We start from the raw sequence: 18,043 nt of genomic DNA on the forward strand, positions 1-18,043 counted from the left end.
CAGAACCAGGGCTCGTTCCCTGGGCTCCCCCAGAACCAGGGCTCATTCCCTGGGCTCCCCCAGAACCAGAGCCTGTTCCCTGGGCTCCCCCAGAACCAGGGCTCATTCCCTGGGCTCCCCCAGAACCAGAGCCTGTTCCCTGGGCTCCCCCAGAACCAGGGCCTGTTCCCTGGGCTCCCCCAGAACCAGGGCTCATTCCCTGGGCTCCCCCAGAACCAGGGCTCGTTCCCTGGGCTCCCCCAGAACCAGAGCCTGTTCCCTGGGCTCCCCCAGAACCAGGGCTCGTTCCCTGGGCTCCTCCAGAACCAGAGCCTGTTCCCTGGGCTCCCCCAGAACCAGAGCCTGTTCCCTGGGCTCCCCCAGAACCAGGGCCTGTTCCCTGGGCTCCCCCAGAACCAGGGCTCATTCCCTGGGCTCCCCCAGAACCAGAGCTCATTCCTTGGGCTCCCCCAGAACCAGGGCCTGTTCCCTGGGCTCCCCCAGAACCAGGGCCTGTTCCCTGGGCTCCCCCAGAACCAGGGCTCGTTCCCTGGGCTCCCCCAGAACCAGGGCTCGTTCCCTGGGCTCCCCCAGAACCAGGGCTCATTCCCTGGGCTCCCCCAGAACCAGGGCTCATTCCCTGGGCTCTCCAGAACCAGAGCCTGTTCCCTGGGCTCCCCCAGAACCAGGGCTCATTCCCTGGGCTCCCCCAGAACCAGGGCTCATTCCCTGGGCTCCCCCAGAACCAGAGCCTGTTCCCTGGGCTCCCCCAGAACCAGGGCTCGTTCCCTGGGCTCCCCCAGAACCAGGGCTCATTCCCTGGGCTCCCCCAGAACCAGAGCCTGTTCCCTGGGCTCCCCCAGAACCAGGGCTCATTCCCTGGGCTCCCCCAGAACCAGAGCCTGTTCCCTGGGCTCCCCCAGAACCAGGGCCTGTTCCCTGGGCTCCCCCAGAACCAGGGCTCATTCCCTGGGCTCCCCCAGAACCAGGGCTCGTTCCCTGGGCTCCCCCAGAACCAGGGCTCATTCCCTGGGCTCCCCCAGAACCAGGGCTCGTTCCCTGGGCTCCCCCAGAACCAGAGCCTGTTCCCTGGGCTCCCCCAGAACCAGGGCTCATTCCCTGGGCTCCCCCAGAACCAGGGCCTGTTCCCTGGGCTCCCCTCGGGCCCCTGGGGCTGGGCTCTCATCGTGTGGGGCAGGCATGGCGTGGATGCTGGGAGCTGAGCATCCCTGGGGCTGGCTGCATGCAGAGTGTGGGTGGCCAGGCCAGCCCTGGCAGCCAGGAGGTGACAGAGGTGACCGAGGTGACACGGCTGTGAGGTGCTGCCTCTGCTCCCCAGCCTGGGGAGCCCCAGCAGCGCTGCCGCCTCCAGCTGCAGGGTCAGAGGGGCTGAGGCCCTTGGAGGAGGGTCTGGGCCATCAGCTGAAGTTACCTACAGTGACAAATGATTCCTTAGGCTCTGTCACTGAAGGTGAGGTGCTTATTTGGCATTTGGGAAAAAACCAGCCTTGAAATACAGAGCTTTGGCTGCACAAACTGCAGAAACAGTGCTGGCAACTTCAGGCAGGCACGTGCTGAAAGGGTTTGGTGGCCGTGGGGATGGGGTTTAGCTCTGGATTCTGCTTGGAAGCCTGGGCAGTGGCAGTGGGGATTGATTTCCCTCTCCTAGAAGGGCAGGGCTGGCATTGACGTGTGTGAGGGGAGGAAGACGTGCGTGTCTTCTGGTCTGGCAAACGGAGGCTGGGGAGATGCTGGAGAAAAGCAGAGCTGTGGGAGGAACATTGCCCACCTGTTCCCTTCGGTACAATCTTCCATTTTTGGCCACATGCACTTTTCAGCTCAGATTCCGCGAGCGCCAGATTCTCCCTCTTTTTATTCCCAGCAGTGACCTCAGAGCGTGTGCCACGAGTGACAATGAGCTCAGAGGAACAGAATTGTTCCCAGCCCTCCTCTGACGTTCACTCCGCACTTTGTTCTGCCGAGTTTTGCCAAAATGCCTGCTCTGGCTGGGGGTATTCCATAAGGTTTAAAAACCTGCCAGGGGTTTGCTTAAAAACCCTCCTGGCACTGCTCAGAAATCCATGGGGCCGGGGTTTGTTGTGTTGCCTCTTGGCTCTCATGGTGCCGTGCCCTGACCCTGTCCCTGTGTTCTCTTTGCAGTTTGCTGCTTAGTGGTGCACAAGAGGTGCCATGAATTCGTCACCTTCTCCTGCCCCGGTGCTGACAAGGGCCCTGCCTCGGATGTAAGTACAGCTCCTGGGCTGGGCTGGGGCTCCCTGGGCTGACAGCACCTGCACAAGGTGTTCCTCTGGCTCCCTGGGCTGACAGCACCTGCACAAGATGTTCCTCCAGCTCCTGGGCTGCCAGCACCTGCACAAGGTGCTCCTCTGGTTCCCTGGGCTGACAGCACCTGCACAAGGTGCTCCTCCAGCTCCTGGGCTGATAGCACCTGCACAAGGTGCTCCTCCAGCTCCCTGGGCTGACAGCACCTGCACAAGGTGTTCCTCCAGCTCCCTGGGCTGCACAAGGTGCTCCTCCAGCTCCCTGGGCTGACAGCACCTGCACAAGGTGCTCCTCCAGCTCCTGGGCTGACAGCACCTGCAAAAGGTGCTCCTCTGGTTCCCTGGGCTGCCAGCACCTGCACAAGGTGCTCCTCCAGCTCCCTGGGCTGACAGCACCTGCACAAGATGTTCCTCCAGCTCCTGGGCTGCCAGCACCTGCACAAGGTGCTCCTCTGGTTCCCTGGGCTGACAGCACCTGCACAAGGTGTTCCTCCAGCTCCCTGGGCTGCACAAGGTGCTCCTCCAGCTCCCTGGGCTGACAGCACCTGCACAAGGTGCTCCTCCAGCTCCTGGGCTGATAGCACCTGCACAAGGGGCTCCTCCAGCTCCTGGGCTGATAGCACCTGCACAAGGTGCTCCTCCAGCTCCCTGGGCTGACAGCACCTGCACAAGGTGTTCCTCCAGCTCCCTGGGCTGCACAAGGTGCTCCTCCAGCTCCCTGGGCTGACAGCACCTGCACAAGATGTTCCTCCAGCTCCTGGGCTGCCAGCACCTGCACAAGGTGCTCCTCTGGTTCCCTGGGCTGACAGCACCTGCACAAGGTGTTCCTCTGGTTCTCTGGGCTGAGGGCACCCCAGGGTTGCTGTTTCACAGTTTATGGGAAGGTGTAGGTTGGAAAAGCCTCTAAGAATCATCAAGTCCAACACTCCCCAGCTCTTCCAAGGCCACCACTACCCCACCTCCCCACGTGCCACACCCACATGGCTTTCAAAGCCCTCCAGGGACTGAGGTTCTGTAGTTGTGGGGACTCTCAGGGTTTCTGGGGTACTGAAAGCTCTCAAACCACCCCGTAACTTGTGCTCAGCAGAGCAGAGGGAACACACGGGGAGGCAGAGATTTCCCTTGGGGGCTGAGCCTGCAGCCTTGCCCCGATGTCCTTCAATCCCTTGTGCCACCCCCCAGCACTCGCAGCTGAGTCCCCACCCCTGTTTCCCCGAGGATTTCTTGCCCTGAGGATCCCCGGGCTCGGGGGCAGCGGAGCTGGGGAGCCCGGCTCTGCCAGCACCACTCAGGTCTGTCTGGCAGGTTCTGGCTTTTACCGTGGAAACTGGCTAATTTGGGGAACTGCTGGGAGAGAGGAGCTCGAATTGGGGAAACGACAGAGCACCACCACAGCTCTCACCCTTAAAAATAGAAGTGGTGGGAGCAGGCGGCGTAACAGGCTGCGGAAGGTGGAGGCTAAACACGCGTTGTGTCCCCCCGGAACGGGGCTGGGCCCCGGCAGGGCAGAGGGGGCTTTGGGGATGAGGCTCTCGGGGGGCAGCAGCAGCTGGTGAGGTTTGTGCTGGTGGCTGTTCCGCCCCTGAGCCCTGCTGCCTGTGCAGCCCCCCCGGGAGCAGCTGCGGCACCCACGGCCCTTCCTGCGCCGGTGCCACCAGCCCAGGAGGAGGTGGCAGGGTGGCGCTGCTGTCACCCACGGGACAGAAGCCCCTGAGGGCTTCCTGTGCCAGGGACAAGCAGGGACTGCCGGTGGAGGCGTGGGCAGGAGCTGTGCCTGCCTGGAGCGAGGGAGGGAGGCTGGGCTGGGATGCTGGAGCATCCCTGCTCCCTGTCCATGGCACTGCCAGGGTCGGCGCCGGGAGCAGGGGGTCTGTGGCTGTGCGCACAGCCTCTGTGCCACTGCCCTGGCCACGACAGGTCCCTTCAGGGGATGGGGCTGCAGAGAGGGAAGTGAAGGCTTTGAGCTGCTCACCTTCCCACCTCGGCCTTTCCAGGCAGTTCCACTCCCTGCCGCCGCTGCTGGGGCAAGGACAGCTGAGGGGGCAGAGGGAACGAGGGAGTGGTGCTGGGTGACCCTCCCTGAGGGTCCCGCTGGCCACCCGGGCAGTGCAGGTGTTCCTGTCCCTCTGTGGCCCGTGGGGATGTGGCAGATGTCCCCGTGCGTGCCACACTCCACGGAGAGCTGGCGGTGCCGGAGGTCTCAGAGCCCCTTGGCCCTTTGCTGTGACGGATGTGGCACTGTGACAGATGTGGCACTGTGACAGATGTGGCACTGTGCGGTTCCCTCCGGCCTGTGGCTGCAGCTCTGGCACTGTCAGTCTCTCTGTCCCCTGTCACCTCAGACACACACGGGCAGTGGCAGTGAGTCCCCTGGTGCTGTGACCCGCCCCGGGGGTCGGTGTCACCCGCACAGATCCCTGCTTCGGAGTGCGCTGTGCGTGCCCAGATGGAGTCTGGCTGCTGAGGCTGCAGTGCAGAGCCAGGGGCAAGGAGCTGCTGAGCAGAGCCCCAGCCGGGCAGGTGACACTGAGGGACACCAGCCCATGGCTCAGGGTGGCCCTGGGAGCGGCCGGGCAGTGCCCAGGGGACAGCAGTGCTGGAATTGCTCACCCTGCTGCAGGCACAGGGGCTTGGCAGCAGGGCAGGGTCCTGCCTGCAGGGCTGTGCCAGGCACCAGCTGGCCCTGCCCGGCACCTGCGGGGCACCTGGGCACTGCCAGGGCACTGTTGGGACACCTGGACACTGCCAGGACACCTTGGCACTGCCAGGGCACTGCCCGGGCACTGTTGGGACACCAGGGCACTGCCAGGATACTGCTGGAACACCTGGGCACTGCCAGGGCACTTCCTGGGCACTGCCAGGGCATGCTCTCCTGTCCCCTCTGAGGCTGGGCAGCACGTTTTGCCTCCCCTGGCACCAGCCCTGCCCGGGCAGTGGCACACAAGGACAGAGAGGCCCCTCGGGCAGGCAGGTCCCAGCTGGTCTCTGCAGCAGCTCTGGGTGACCCTGGGCAGCCTCTGCCAGGGACGGGAAGGGTCTGAGTGAAATTGTCACAGCTCCAACAGACCCCACTCTGTAGCAGGGCCAGTGTGAAGGCCCGTGGTCACATTCCGTGTCACTCACTGCTGTCCCTGGGGCAGCACTGGCACCCTGGCACGGGCAGCAGACAGGTAACAGCTGCCTAGCAGTGCTCGGTAATCTTTTAATGCATAGCTTCTGACAACGAAGATGGAATGCAGTTCTTGGGACTCAGGCGGGGAGAAAATAGCCCTTTTATTGCTTTTTTTTGTCCTTTTTCTTTTTTTTCTCTTCAGCAAAGGCTGCCAGAGCCCCTCGGGTCTGTCCCCTGCCTCCCTGACACAGGGGTGTCGCTGGGGGATGCAGGCAGGGCGAGCTTCCTTCCTCCTGCACTGTCAGTCCTGCTCTTCCAGCAGCATAATTATATGCATAATAGATCATATTTGTAATTATATAATCATATAATCCTTAAGGAGCTTTGAATTGGGAGAGGAAGAGCTGCTCCAGCCCTCAGTAATGCCTCGCTGGCCTCAGCACTGAGCCAGGGAAAGCTGGAGCTCCCTGTGCCCCGCGGCCGCTGCCAGCCGCAGGGAGGATCAGAGCCACCTGCTCTGGGGACAGAGCCACCGGGCTGTGCTGCTCACAGGGCTGGCTTTGGGCGGCTCTGCCACCAACAGGACTCTCCAGGGAGCCCCGCAGAGGGGAGTTTGTTTTATTGCAGGTGTCAAACCCCTGCAGCGGGCCGGCAGTTCTGCTGGGCTGCAGAGGGACGGGAGCAGGGCAGGGATGCTGCAGCCTGGGCTGGGGCTTTGCTGGGAGCCCAGAGCTGCTCTTGCCTGTGGCCTAGGCCTGGAGCCAAGGATAAAAAATGTGTTGAAAGAAAAATATCTTCCAGCTTCGCTCCTTGATCTCTGTGTCTCCACGGTGCTGGAGAATCGAGGAGAAAACCATTTTGTACCTGTACAGTGCTTGTGCTCTACCCGAATGTTTCCAGTTTAACAGCTGAAAATTACCATTTCTGGACTAGAACTCTGCCCTGGAAGCTCAGGGGCGCTGGAGGGGGTGGAGGCTGGGGTGTGCACTGAGAACCTGGGGGAGCTGGTGCCGCACGCCCGGGGAGCAGAGCAGAACCCTTGCAGAGCAGGGAAATGTCAGAGCGTCTGTCTCTGCTGAGGGCTCCCACTTTGGGGTGTTTCTGTTTGATCTGGCTGTGTTTGAACCTCCGCGAGGAGAGTGGGAGTGTGGCTGTGTGTTTAACCTTGGCAAGGCTGCCGAGCAGGAGCTTCCATCTGGGAGAGAGGACTAATTACACATGATAGTGTCTCCAAGCGGGGAAAAATGAAAGATTAATTGCTTCTTGCAGCAGGGAGCGAAGCAGTGGCTGGAGCCACTGGTGCTGCAGACACGGGGCTGCGTTTGTGCTGCACGGGTCTGCAGGCAGGGCTCCTCACTGGTGTCCTGCGTGCCTGGGGTCTCTCCTGAAGAAGGGAGAGCTGGTGAGGAGGGGCTGACAGCCCAAAGCCCCCTCCCTGTGTGTGACTGACCCACAGCCAGGTCCCCAGGACCCAGAGTCAGCCTGTGTAATGTATTCCAGTTGGCAAACCTAATTATAGCTGGAGCTATTAGTAGAATGCATAATTATTTAAATTGTAGGCAAAATAATCATTAAAATGACCTTCTTTGCACGATCCTGTTAAAGGTCATCTAATCAGGATGTGTTAATAAATATCAGAGTTGCTCTGGGAAGGGAACGGGCCAGTGTAGCTACATTTCAATTTTGTGTGTAAATTGTTTGTGGCTCGGGGAGAGGACCTCAGGCAGGATTCCAGGAGGGATTTCTCCATGGAAAGGGCTCCATGCTGTGCCCCAGTGCCGTCCCTGAGCACAGGTCCCCAATCCCTGCTCACAGCTCCTTTCCTCCTGGGCTGCCCTGGCCGGCGCCTTGGCAAACCCTCACAACCTTCCTGCAACTTGCTGCTTTCTGTTCTGCTGCTAATTAACTTCTCCAGCTCTCGTGCTGTGCCATCTGCCCCCGGGGCAGGGCACCTGCTCGCTCTGGCAGCTCCCGCGGGATGAAGATGTCTCTGCCCTGCTCCCTCCCAGCCCCTTCTGCTGCCTGCCCGGCCCCACCAGAGCCCTCTCTTCCTGCTGCCAGGGCTCCAGCCCAGGGACCGAGCAGCTCTTCCCCCTTGCCTCGGGGCAGGCAGGGCTCTGTGAGCCAGCCCAGAGGGGCTGCAGCCGGTGCTGGGGTCCGTGCCCTTCCCGGGCTCGGGGGCTGGCCAGGGTTTGTCCCTCGCCGGGAGGGAGGTGAGCTGGGGGTGCAGCCTGTGCCCAGCCCTGCAGCAGGGAGCTGCTGGGGCTCTCTGGGCTGTGCCAGCAGCTGCAGGCTGCGGGGAAGGTGCAGGGGAGCCCCCACTCCTGGAGGGGCAGTGAAATGACTCCCAGGGCATGTGTGAGTTACCACACACGTCTGAAGGGTGTTGGGACGCAAACTGCTCTGGCACAGCGGCCGAGCTCGGCTTTTTCCTGCTGCTGGGAAAGAGAGAGCGTTCTGTTTGGTGTTGGCAGCAGCAGCCAGAGGAAAGGACTGTCATCCCCATCCTGTGCAGCTGTCTGAGAGAGGGTGACATCTCTGGCAATAGAATGTGTTTGCTGCTGGGGCAGGCAGTGTTTGACACGGGAGCAGCCCCAGCACGGTGCCCGTGGCTGCTGCTCCTTCCCCAGGAGTGTCCCCATCCTGCTCCTTCCCCCGGAGCTGTCCCCATCCTGCTCCTTCCCCTGGAGCTGTCCCCATGCTGCTCCTTCCCCAGGAGCTGTCCCCATCCTGCTCCTTCCCCAGGAGTGTCCCCATCCTGCTCCTTCCCCAGGAGTGTCCCCATCCTGCTCCTTCCCCTGGAGCTGTCCCCATCCTGCTCCTTCCCCCAGAGCTGTCCCCATCCTGCTCCTTCCCCTGGAGCTGTCCCCATCCTGCTCCTTCCCCAGGAGTGTCCCCATCCTGCTCCTTCCCCAGGAGTGTCCCCATCCTCAACCTGCTCCTTCCCCCAGAGCTGTCCCCATCCTGCTCCTTCCCCAGGAGTGTCCCCATCCTGCTCCTTCCCCAGGAGTGTCCCCATCTTCAACCTGATCCTTCCCCAGGAGTGTCCCCATCCTACTCCTTCCCCAGGAGTGTCCCCATCCTCAACCTGCTCCTTCCCCAGGAGTGTCCCCATCCTGCTCCTTCCCCACCAGGGTTTGTTGAGTGCAGGCAGTAAGCTGTGGCTGTGTTGTATTTGCTATTGTGCTCTTTAAATCACTATGAAATTCACTTTAAAATGGTCTCTTCCCATGAACTGTGCTAATTCTTCTTCAGCAGAGATAATTTGAAGCTTTCTTTGCAATGAGACGGGGAAAGCAGCAGCCCCTGATCTTGAAGGCAAGGCTCTGTGTTCTGTCAAAGGCAGCGAATGTGAGTGCAGAGCTTTCAGACCCCCTGGGCTGTCCATGTGGGGCCAGCTGCCCCTTCCCGAGGCTCTGCTGCAGGAGGTTTGGATCTCCAGTGCTCTGGGAGAGCAGCGACAGGGACACCTTCCACTGTCCCAAGCCCCATCCAGCCCGGCCTGGGACACTCGGGGATCAGGGGCAGCCCAGATGCTCTGCGCCCCTGTGCCAGGGCTGCCCACCCTCCAGGGAGGAGTTTTATTCTTATTTAACAAGGAAACAGGAGGAACTTCAGATGCAATGAGTCAGGGATGGGATATTGCAGGGGGTGCTGGCTCTGCAGCAGCACTGACAGGGAAGGGAAGGGAAGGGAAGGGAAGGGAAGGGAAGGGAAGGGAAGGGAAGGGAAGGGAAGGGAAGGGAAGGGAAGGGAAGGGAAGGGAAGGGAAGGGAAGGGAAGGGAAGGGAAGGGAAGGGAAGGGAAGGGAAGGGAAGGGCCATGCACTGGCTCTGCTCATGGTGTTTTCCAGCTCTGCTCCAAAGAAAGCTGCTCCTGCCCCGTTCTTCAGGCTGGCTCAGTGCTGGTGGGGGAGGAGTGGAGCCTTTTCTTTTCTTGGCAAACTTCTTTTTAACCATTCTCGTTTTAAGCCTCAGCATCTGCATACGCAGTGTTCTCGTCAGTCCTGTCTCCGTGGTACAAAAATAGTCTCTTTGTGCAGCGGCTTCAGCCCTGCTCAGAAACGATCCCCACAACTGCTGGGTTCTGGCACTTTCCGAGGCGCTGGCCAAGGTGGCCCAAGCCCCTCTCAGCCAGAGCCCAGCAGCTCCATCCCCCTGGCAGCCTGTGGCTGTGCCCCGTGGCTGTGAGTGCCTCAGGGCAGGGGCTGGCAGCACAAGGGGAAGCCCAGCTCTGGGCAGGGGTGCTGCTTTGGGGAGCCCAGCCTGCTCTGACTCTTCGCTTTTCCAGCTCCGGCTTCTCAAGCTCTGGGTCCCAGAGGGACTTCAACGTGCTTCTCGAGGATGGGAATTGCCTCCTTGTGCACAGAGCTGGTGGTTTTATGAATGACTGACGCTCTGGCTTGCCTGAGCAGGAGTCTCTGTGCCTGGAGGGAGTGCGGCAGCTCGGGGGCGATCCCTGGGGTGGCACAGCTGGCACGTGGCTGCTCCCCCGTGTGCCCTGCCCGGTGCACGTGCTGTGCCTGGGGCTCTGCACGATGCGGGGCTGGGCAGCCAGAGAGTTCCTCTCTCCCGGGACACTGGCTAGGGAATCAGCACCGCAGCCTGGTTTGGGTTGGAGCTTTCCAGACCATCTCCAGGTTGAGTCCCGGCTGCCTCCTGGCTGCCTGCCCCGAGTTTCATGGGGGGAACTCCCCCTGCCTCCTGTTCTAGCCTAAAATCCAGGCTTGATTTCTCTGCTCTCCTGTAAATGTCTGAGGAGTGCAAAAGGCTTTCAGACCTGCGGAGCCCCTGGCAGAACTGACTGTTTGGGGTGTCCAGAGGACAGGTTGCTTGTGACCCCTTGTCCCCTCAGCCTCCCCTGCCATGCTGCAGCTGGAGCCCTGCTGGGAGCTGTGTCTGCAAGCAGTTTCCTCGGGCTAAAATGTGAGGTATTTCCAGTTTCAGTGCCTTGGCTGCAGCCCGACCCCAGCACGGCACAGAGCAAGTTAAAGGAAGCTCTGCTGGTTTCCCCCTCCTGGGTGCCACTGGGGTTTTCTGCGGTGCTGAGCACTGGAGCAGAATGTTGGTGATTAATGCAGCTGGAAGCTCCAATGCAACAGTGCTGGGAAATTAATTTCAGGGGGATGGAATGTATTGGCGGTGATGTTATAGCTCGCTTCTGATTCCACTCTTTATTTATTTACTCTGCTCGCAGTGCCCTGAAAAGGTGTCTCTGCTAATGCCTGGGCAGCTTTCCAGGCCATTAAAAAGCTGCTCGGCTCGAATGACAGAGCTGGGAGCTGAGCCTCATCCCTAACCCTTAAACAATTAACGGGAGCTGAAATCAAGCTGCTCCTGCCTGAGCCTTCCCCTGGCCCGTGCTGCTCCCGGGGCTGAGCCCCAGCAGCTCCCCCTGCCCAGCCCCTGCTCCAGGCTCTCCTGAGCTCCCAGGACTGTTCCCTCTTGCACAGAACATGCCAAGGAATGCCAAGCCCTTGCTCTGCCTCAGTGCTTTGTTCCATGTTGGGCTCTGTCTCCCTGTTGAGAAGCTGTTTCTTCTGGAAGTTTTTTCTGGCACAGGTGCCCAGGGAAGCTGTGGCTGCCCCTGGATCCCTGGAGTGTCCCAGGCCAGGCTGGACAGGACTTGGGGCACCCTGGGACAGTGGAAGGTGTCCTTGCCATGGCAGGGGTGGCACTGGATGGGATTTAAGCTCCCTCCCAACCCATTCTGATTCCATGATTTGGGTTTGTTTGGCTCTAACTCCAATGCTGACCCTTGCTGGAGCCCGGGAGTTCGCCCAGTGCCTGCACGAGGGATGAAGGGATGAACTGGGCTCTGCTGGGTCTGCACCCTCTGCTGCTGGGCAAAAATCTGCCCTTGCTTTTAAGAAAGCTTAAAAAAAAAAAAGTATCCCCTAAGCAGCTTGAACGCCTGGGAGTGTGAGGGGAGGGCTGGCACCAGAGCACCAGAGATGTTCCCTGGGCAGGCTTAGTGCAGATGGAATCATGGGTGTTTGTCCTGCTCTGCGTGGCAGCTGGGCAGTGTCCAGCCCTTCTGCTGGTCCCTACCTACCACTTTCACCTGGCGTTTTCCATGCTAAGACTGAGTTATTGAAAAACAGTAAATCCCCAGCCAAGCCAGAGCATTGCTTTTTCATTGTTATGGCAACACAGATGAGGAGGAATAGAGCTGGATGCTGGTGGCTGCTGGAAAGGGTCCCCACGAGTCGGTGGCAGTTGTCTGAAGTCCATTAGCAGCACCTCCGGAGCCAGCTGGCACTTGGAATGGGAAGAGCAGGGCTGCCCTGCCAACATTTGCCGCAAGTTCATAATCTTTGTCCTTTGTTTTCCTCCCAGGATCCCCGGAGCAAACACAAATTCAAAATCCACACGTACTCCAGCCCCACCTTCTGTGACCACTGCGGGTCGTTGCTGTACGGGCTCATTCACCAGGGCATGAAATGTGACAGTAAGTGACCGACGGCCTGGGGGCTCGGGCACCCCGCGGGGGGCTCAGGAAGCCCGTGGGGGGCTCGGGCACCCCAGGGTCCGGGGCTGCAGCCAAGAGCCCGTGCCCTGTGCCAGCGGTGAGGAGCCGCAGGGCCCTGAGTGCCCGGGGGACACGAGTGGGCACCTCCTGACCCGCTGTGGGCAGTCCCCGGGGCTGCTGCAGGCAGAGGGGAGGGAAGGGCGCTGCCGTGGGGGGAGGCTCCCCGCATCCCTGTGCAGCAGCATCCCCCCGCATCCCTTTGTACACCCCCCCACATCCCCCACCGCGGCAGCATCCCCCAAACTCCTCTCCAGCTGCACCCCCACGGCAGCTTCCCCTGCAGTCCCTGCGGCACCGCCCTCGCCGGCCTCCCCTGCATCCCCCGTCCCCCGCAGCATCCCCGCAGCCTCGCTGGCTCCAGCGCTGGCTCCGAGTGACACCCTGTGGCCGTGGCCACGCGGTGCCGCCGCCTCTCCCGGCGCTGCCAGCGGGGAATCGCTGCGCAGGGAGCAGAAAACGGGGGCTGGAAGCGGAGGGAAGGGATGGCATCGGAAATTCTCCAAGTTAATCCTGTGTGTTCCTATTTAAGGGGACGGGGACATGCAGCATGTGCCGGCGCTGGCGGCGGGAGCAGCGAGCTCGGCTGCTCCTTGCTCAGGGATGGGGAAGCTTGGCTGTCTGGGAACAGCTTCTTCCTTAGAACCTTGGGAATCCTGCCAAGGGGAAGTGAGCTGCTCTAAAATGGAAATGCTGCTGTATGGATCTCTATAGATAGACAGATCTTCGTGCCTCTCTCTGTATGTACAGACACACGGGGAGCTTTTAATGCCCCTTTCTGCCTCCTGCCGGATCCAGCTGAGCATCTCGGGGGTGATGGGACAGAATTTCAATGAGTCAGCAGAGCTCAGGCAGTTGTGCGAGGGCCCAGAGCCCTGGGGTCTGCCAGGCAGGACCCAGAGCTGCCGGCAGTGGGTTCCTGTGGGTCGTTCCCGAGCCCGGGCTCCGCGCAGCCTCCAGCTGCCCTTGGAGACCCATTTGCCCCGCGCTCACCCCACGTTCCCTCCACCATCCCGGTTTAGAAGGAGGGCAGGCTGTCCCCGCGCCCTGCTCGGCGGCGGCAGGGCGCTGAGTGTCCCCTCGTGTCCCCCAGCCTGCATGATGAACGTGCACAAGCGCTGCGTGATGAACGTGCCCAGCCTGTGCGGGACGGACCACACGGAGCGCCGGGGCCGCATCTACATCCGCGCCGACATCGACAAGGACGTGCTCACCGTCGTAGGTACGTGTGCCAGGGGCTGCCCGCTGCCGTGCCACGAGCCCCTGAGGGAGGGGCAGGACGAGCCTCCAGGTCTCCTCTGGTCAGGATGACCCCGAGATGTGTTAGAAGTCTCTTTTTCCCAGCCCAGCTGTCGGAGGAGGAGTCGGGACTCTTTGGCTGTGGTTCTCGAGGCTGTTTATTAGTTCTTATCTCGTACATTCGTTCTCTGGCCTGCTGCAGTCCGTTCAGCAGGTCAGCCCGAGGCACGCTGCCCTCCCATGGGGCCGGTGTTGTCTTTTATACTATAAACTACAACTCGATATTCACAGTTACGTTCCAATACCTGTCACCTGTGCTAGACAGTGACTTTCTACTCTAGACCAATCTGAAAGTGCCAACATCACCCAGAACATGGGCGTTAGGAAGGACAGGGCATGCCCTGATTCCTCCATCTTGGAACCTTAAACCCCTATGTTCAAAACCTCAAAATTTCTCTTTTCACCCTGTAATTACTACCACTGTGCTATCTAAACTTTTGTGACCTTTAATTCTTCATCCAAAGTTGGTAATTTGCTCCATGGGTCGAACTCAAAGCCGCAGGGGTCTCTGGCTGCATGCCAGGGCCCCAAAGCCCCCTGGCTGGGCTGGGATCATCCAGGGCCATCAGAGAGGCGTCCTGGGCTCCGACAGACAAGGCTGTGAGCCTCCTCTGGCAGAGCCTGGCTGGGGCTCCGGGGCTCCGTGTGTCCGTGGCACTTCCAGGCACAGACTTTTCCAAGTGGTTTTTGAGTGATGTGGAATTTCAGCACCTGCAGGACCCTGGGGAGGGTGTGGTGTGTGCCGGGGAACAGGATTGTCCCGTCTCTAGAGGCTTTTGCCACCTGGGTTTTGAGTGCCCAGGAGATAATGCTTCCCCATGACCCGTAAGCACCTCCCAAGACCCTGAGCCGCGTTCCTGCGAAGCCTCTTGTCCCCAGCGCGGGGCCGCCAGAGCGAGCTGTGGCTCTGGGCGCTGGCAGAGCGGTGCCAGGGGGTGGCAGGCAGGGATTGCTGTCTGCGGGCACGGCAGCGACATCCCCGCGGGGCCGTGCTGCAGGCTGAGCCGCTGCCGGGCTGCAGGAGGCTGCTGCCCACACGGGGACCAGGAGCTGTCGCGGTTATTCCCGGATGAGTCAAAGCCAGGGGTGTGAAATGCCCCTGCGAGGGCGGGGACCCCGGCTGGGACACCCGTGATAACGGCGGATCCTTCTCCATCACCCCCGCCCTCGCCGGCTCTCCCGCCGGAGGCTGGTTCCGCATCCTGTCACCGTCGGAGGAGCTGTGACATCCCCGGCTTTGTGCCCGTGGGATGGGGCTGGCTCCGTGGGATCCCGAGGTGCTCCTCGCTGCTCTGATGGGTGCTTGTCCCCCCGGGAGAGCCAGCAGGAGTGTTCTCAGGAAAAAATATCGAGTTGTTGAAAATGTTAATGAGAAATTGAAAGAACTTGTGGAGGACTTTATAATTTGTTTTTTGTCGTATTTGTCCTTAAAGGAGAGCCTCGGTGAGCCCGGCAGAACTATGTTTGCTGAAGTCCTGCTTCCCCGGCACCTTCCTGAAGGCTGGACTCAGTGATCTCAGAGATCTTAGTGATCTTGGAGATCGTTTCCAGCCCTAATGGTCCTGTGGTTCCCTCCAGCCTCCATCAGGTGCCAGCAGGGTGCAGATCCCACCCTGCTGCTGGCACCACAGGCTCCCTGGTGCCCCGTTCCCAGCGCTGCAGGGGCAGGGAGGAGCTCGCCAGCCCCGTTCTGTGCAGCTGGATTTCCATCTCTTCAGCTGGCTTTGAAAGGCTGTTTTATTTCTGGCCCGTTCTGGAGGTGTTGGTGAAAACGTGTCAGCTGCTGGCTTTTCCAGAAAGGAAGGGAAGCGTGCTGAGCTCCCCAGAGCCGAGTGGGAGTGCTTTGGGAGAGGAGAGCTGGGCACTGGGGAGCACAGGTGGGCACCCAGCCCTTGGGAGATGGAGCCACCCAGTGCTGTGCTGGCACTGCTGGGGGACCACCTGGAGCCCCGGGGCAGCTCTGGACCCTCACAACAGGGACACCGAGGGGCTGAGGGACCCTCACGACAGGGACACCGAGGGGCTGGAGCCCCAGGAGGGGCTGAGGCAGCTGGGGAGGGGCTCAGCCTGGAGCAAAGGGGGCTCAGGGGGGACCTTGTGGCTCTGCACAGCTCCTGCCAGGAGGGGACAGCCGGGGGGTCGGGCTGTGCTCCAGGGAACAGGGACAGGAGCAGAGGGAACGGCCCCAGGCTGGGCCAGGGCAGCTCAGGGTGGAGATTTGGGAGAATTTCCTCCTGGAGGGGCTGCCCAGCCCTGGCGCAGCTGCCCAGGGCAGGGTGGGGTGCCCATCCCTGAGGGGGTTTAACAGCCCTGTGCATGTGGCACTTGGGGACAGGGGACAGTGGTGGCCTGGGCAGTGCTGGAGCAGCTGGACTGGATGGACGCAGAGGAGTTTCCCGAGCCGAGCAATTCCCGGCGGCGCTGGGGGGCACAGGGGGCACGCTGGGGCAGAGCCAGGCTGCTCCAAGCAGATCGCCGGTGGGAAATGCCCTTTCCAGGCTCCCTGCGGCAATCCCAGCCCGGGCGGATTTCCGTGCGGGATGGAGGGGGATGGAGCAGCCCCCCAGCCCGGCGGGGGTGCGAGGCAGCGCGGTGAGCCCGCTCCGCTGCCGCTGCTGCCGGGGGGCATCATCTCCCCCCGGGGATTTGGGAGCCCCGCCGCGGCCGGAGCTGCGCGCTGTGCCGGGAGGCAGCGCCGGTGCCTGCAGGCGGCAGCACGGGCTCGGCCAGCTCCGCTCGCTGCTGCTGCTCTCCGGCTCTGCGCCTTTCTCCGCTCTTGTTCCGCTTGTTTCCCTTCTCTTTGTAAAGCTGGTCTTTCCCTCCCGGTGGAAAACACAGGTTTGCACGGAATCATTGAGTCCTGCGATGGTTTGGATGGGAAGGGACCTTAAAATTCATCTCTGAAGTGGGCAGGGAGACCTTGACTACACCAGGCTGCTCCCAGCCCTGTCCAGCCTGGCCTGGGGCACTGCCAGGGATCCAGGGGCAGCCACAGCTGCTCTGGGCACCTGTGCCAGGGCCTGTCCACCCTGCCAGGGAGGAATTCCTCCCCAATATTTAGAAAGTGGGATGTGTCGCTGAGGCCCTGGTGCAGGAGACACACCCAGGGCATTGCCTGGCTGCTGGGGGGTAGGAGCAAGTGCACCTTCACATCCCTGTCCTGCTCTGGGCTTTGATCAAGTGCCTTATAGTGGGAAAAGGCAATGGAATAAAGCAGGAAACGGCAGGAAATGGACGTGGAACGGAGGCCTTGCACAGTTCAGCTCTGTGATGGCAGAGCTTGCAGCGCAGATTACGCTCAGCCTGTTGTGTTGAGGGCTGTGGGTACCTGAGCCTGCAGGATGGGAGGGCTGGGCTGCACCAACGCCACGGCTGCTCCCGGCTGGCAGCTGTGTGCAGGGCCCTGTGCCTGGCTCTGAACCACAGGCAGCTCTTCCCACCTCAGCCTGGCTGTCCCGTGCCAGAGCATCCCCTGCGCCTGCATCTGCGGGAGCCGCGCTCGAGGGACGGGCACGGAGAGGCGCGGAGATGAAAGGGATGAGGAGCAGAGCTGCAGGCTCTGTGCTGCGGGCACTGGGGAGTCTCCAGCCTGTGTGTCTGTGTGTGTGGAGCAGAGGGTGCCCTGTGCTCCTCCCCTCCCTCGGGGATGTCCTTGTGCCGATGTTCCCGGCGGCTCCTGCCCAGCCGAGCCCCTCCTGGGGCACCGGAGCTTCCCTCTTTACCCACCTGATAGGGAAAACAGTGACCAAAACTGAAGCCAATTATGCTGATTAGATAAACGAGCTGGAAGTGCGTTAATTAATAATCACCGGCGCAGGCAGATGCAGCTGTAATGAGTCCCGCGCCTTTTCCATTGAATGAGCATGTGCAAATACATTCCTACCAGGCCATTAATTAACTGGTTTAACTCCCAGGGTGTTAATCTGGGTGCTGGGTGTTGATGGGATGGGGCTGCTCCTGCCCAGGGGTGCTGCTGCTGCAGGGGGACGATGAGTGCTGCAGGTCAGCCCGAGAGCCCTCCCCTCCCCAAAATCCCATCAAGAGCTGTGGGATCGAGGGTCAGGAGAGGTGATGGGCTGGGATGAGGGCGTGGAGTTCTGACCTTGTAGGGACCCAGGCTTTGGAAGGGTTTTAGCCGATCCACAGAATCCTGGAATGGTTTTTTAAAGACCATCCAGCCCCAAGCACTTGCCGTGGGCAGGAGCGCCTTCCCTTGGACCAGGCTGCTCCAGGTCCTTGGAGCCTTGCAGGGCTGTGCCAGGGCCTTTTCCTTTGGAGGGCGGTGGGCAGCAGAACGTCCTGCTGTGAGCAGGCTCAGGAGGTGGCAGCCCATGGGAGCTGCCTGCAGGAGCTGCCTCGTTGTGGGCTTTCTTTTCATTCCACACCAAAGAGAACCCCACGTGGCAGAGTCAGGAAATCACTTGCTGGGGTTTGTTTATCCAGTGCATTAATCCTGCCTTTCCCTGAAAGCCTGGGAGCTGGGGAAGGGGCCTTGCCCTGCTGCCAGAGCCACAGAGAGCTCCTGGCTGCCCCTGTGCTCCCTGGTGGCAGACTGATCTGCTCCCACCTGTTCCAGGCACACGTGGGTGCCTCCTCCCAAGCTCTGCAGTTACAGCTGCCAGAGTCATTCAGAGATTTTGTCTGAACCGTTATTGAGAAGCTGTTGCAAACTTTGCAGAGTAAATTCAAGTATCATTCACCCAGCTCTGCCTGCCCTGGCAGAGAGGTGACATCTCCCTCCCGTGGTGGTGGAGCAGTGTCCCCACGCTGTGTGGAGAGGAGGGCGCTGCCAGCACTGACCCCCCCACTCCAGACATGCCCAGGGCTTGCCAGCACCTCATCC

General features: G+C 61.1%; 1 protein-coding gene across 2 annotated transcripts in view; it reads left to right on the plus strand.

The window, feature by feature from the left end:
* PRKCB (protein kinase C beta) overlaps positions 1–18,043 on the plus strand; it is a 91,757-nt gene that overhangs the window by 37,210 nt on the left and 36,504 nt on the right. For both annotated transcript variants that reach the window (XM_038151240.1, XM_038151241.1), the window contains exons 3-5: positions 2,140–2,222; positions 11,712–11,823; positions 12,995–13,123. In XM_038151240.1, coding sequence (XP_038007168.1) covers positions 2,140–2,222; positions 11,712–11,823; positions 12,995–13,123 — 324 coding nt within the window. The remainder of the gene's footprint in view (positions 1–2,139; positions 2,223–11,711; positions 11,824–12,994; positions 13,124–18,043) is intronic.

This window comes from Motacilla alba, chromosome 14, assembly GCF_015832195.1.
Source record: "Motacilla alba alba isolate MOTALB_02 chromosome 14, Motacilla_alba_V1.0_pri, whole genome shotgun sequence".
NCBI lineage: Eukaryota > Metazoa > Chordata > Aves > Passeriformes > Motacillidae > Motacilla > Motacilla alba.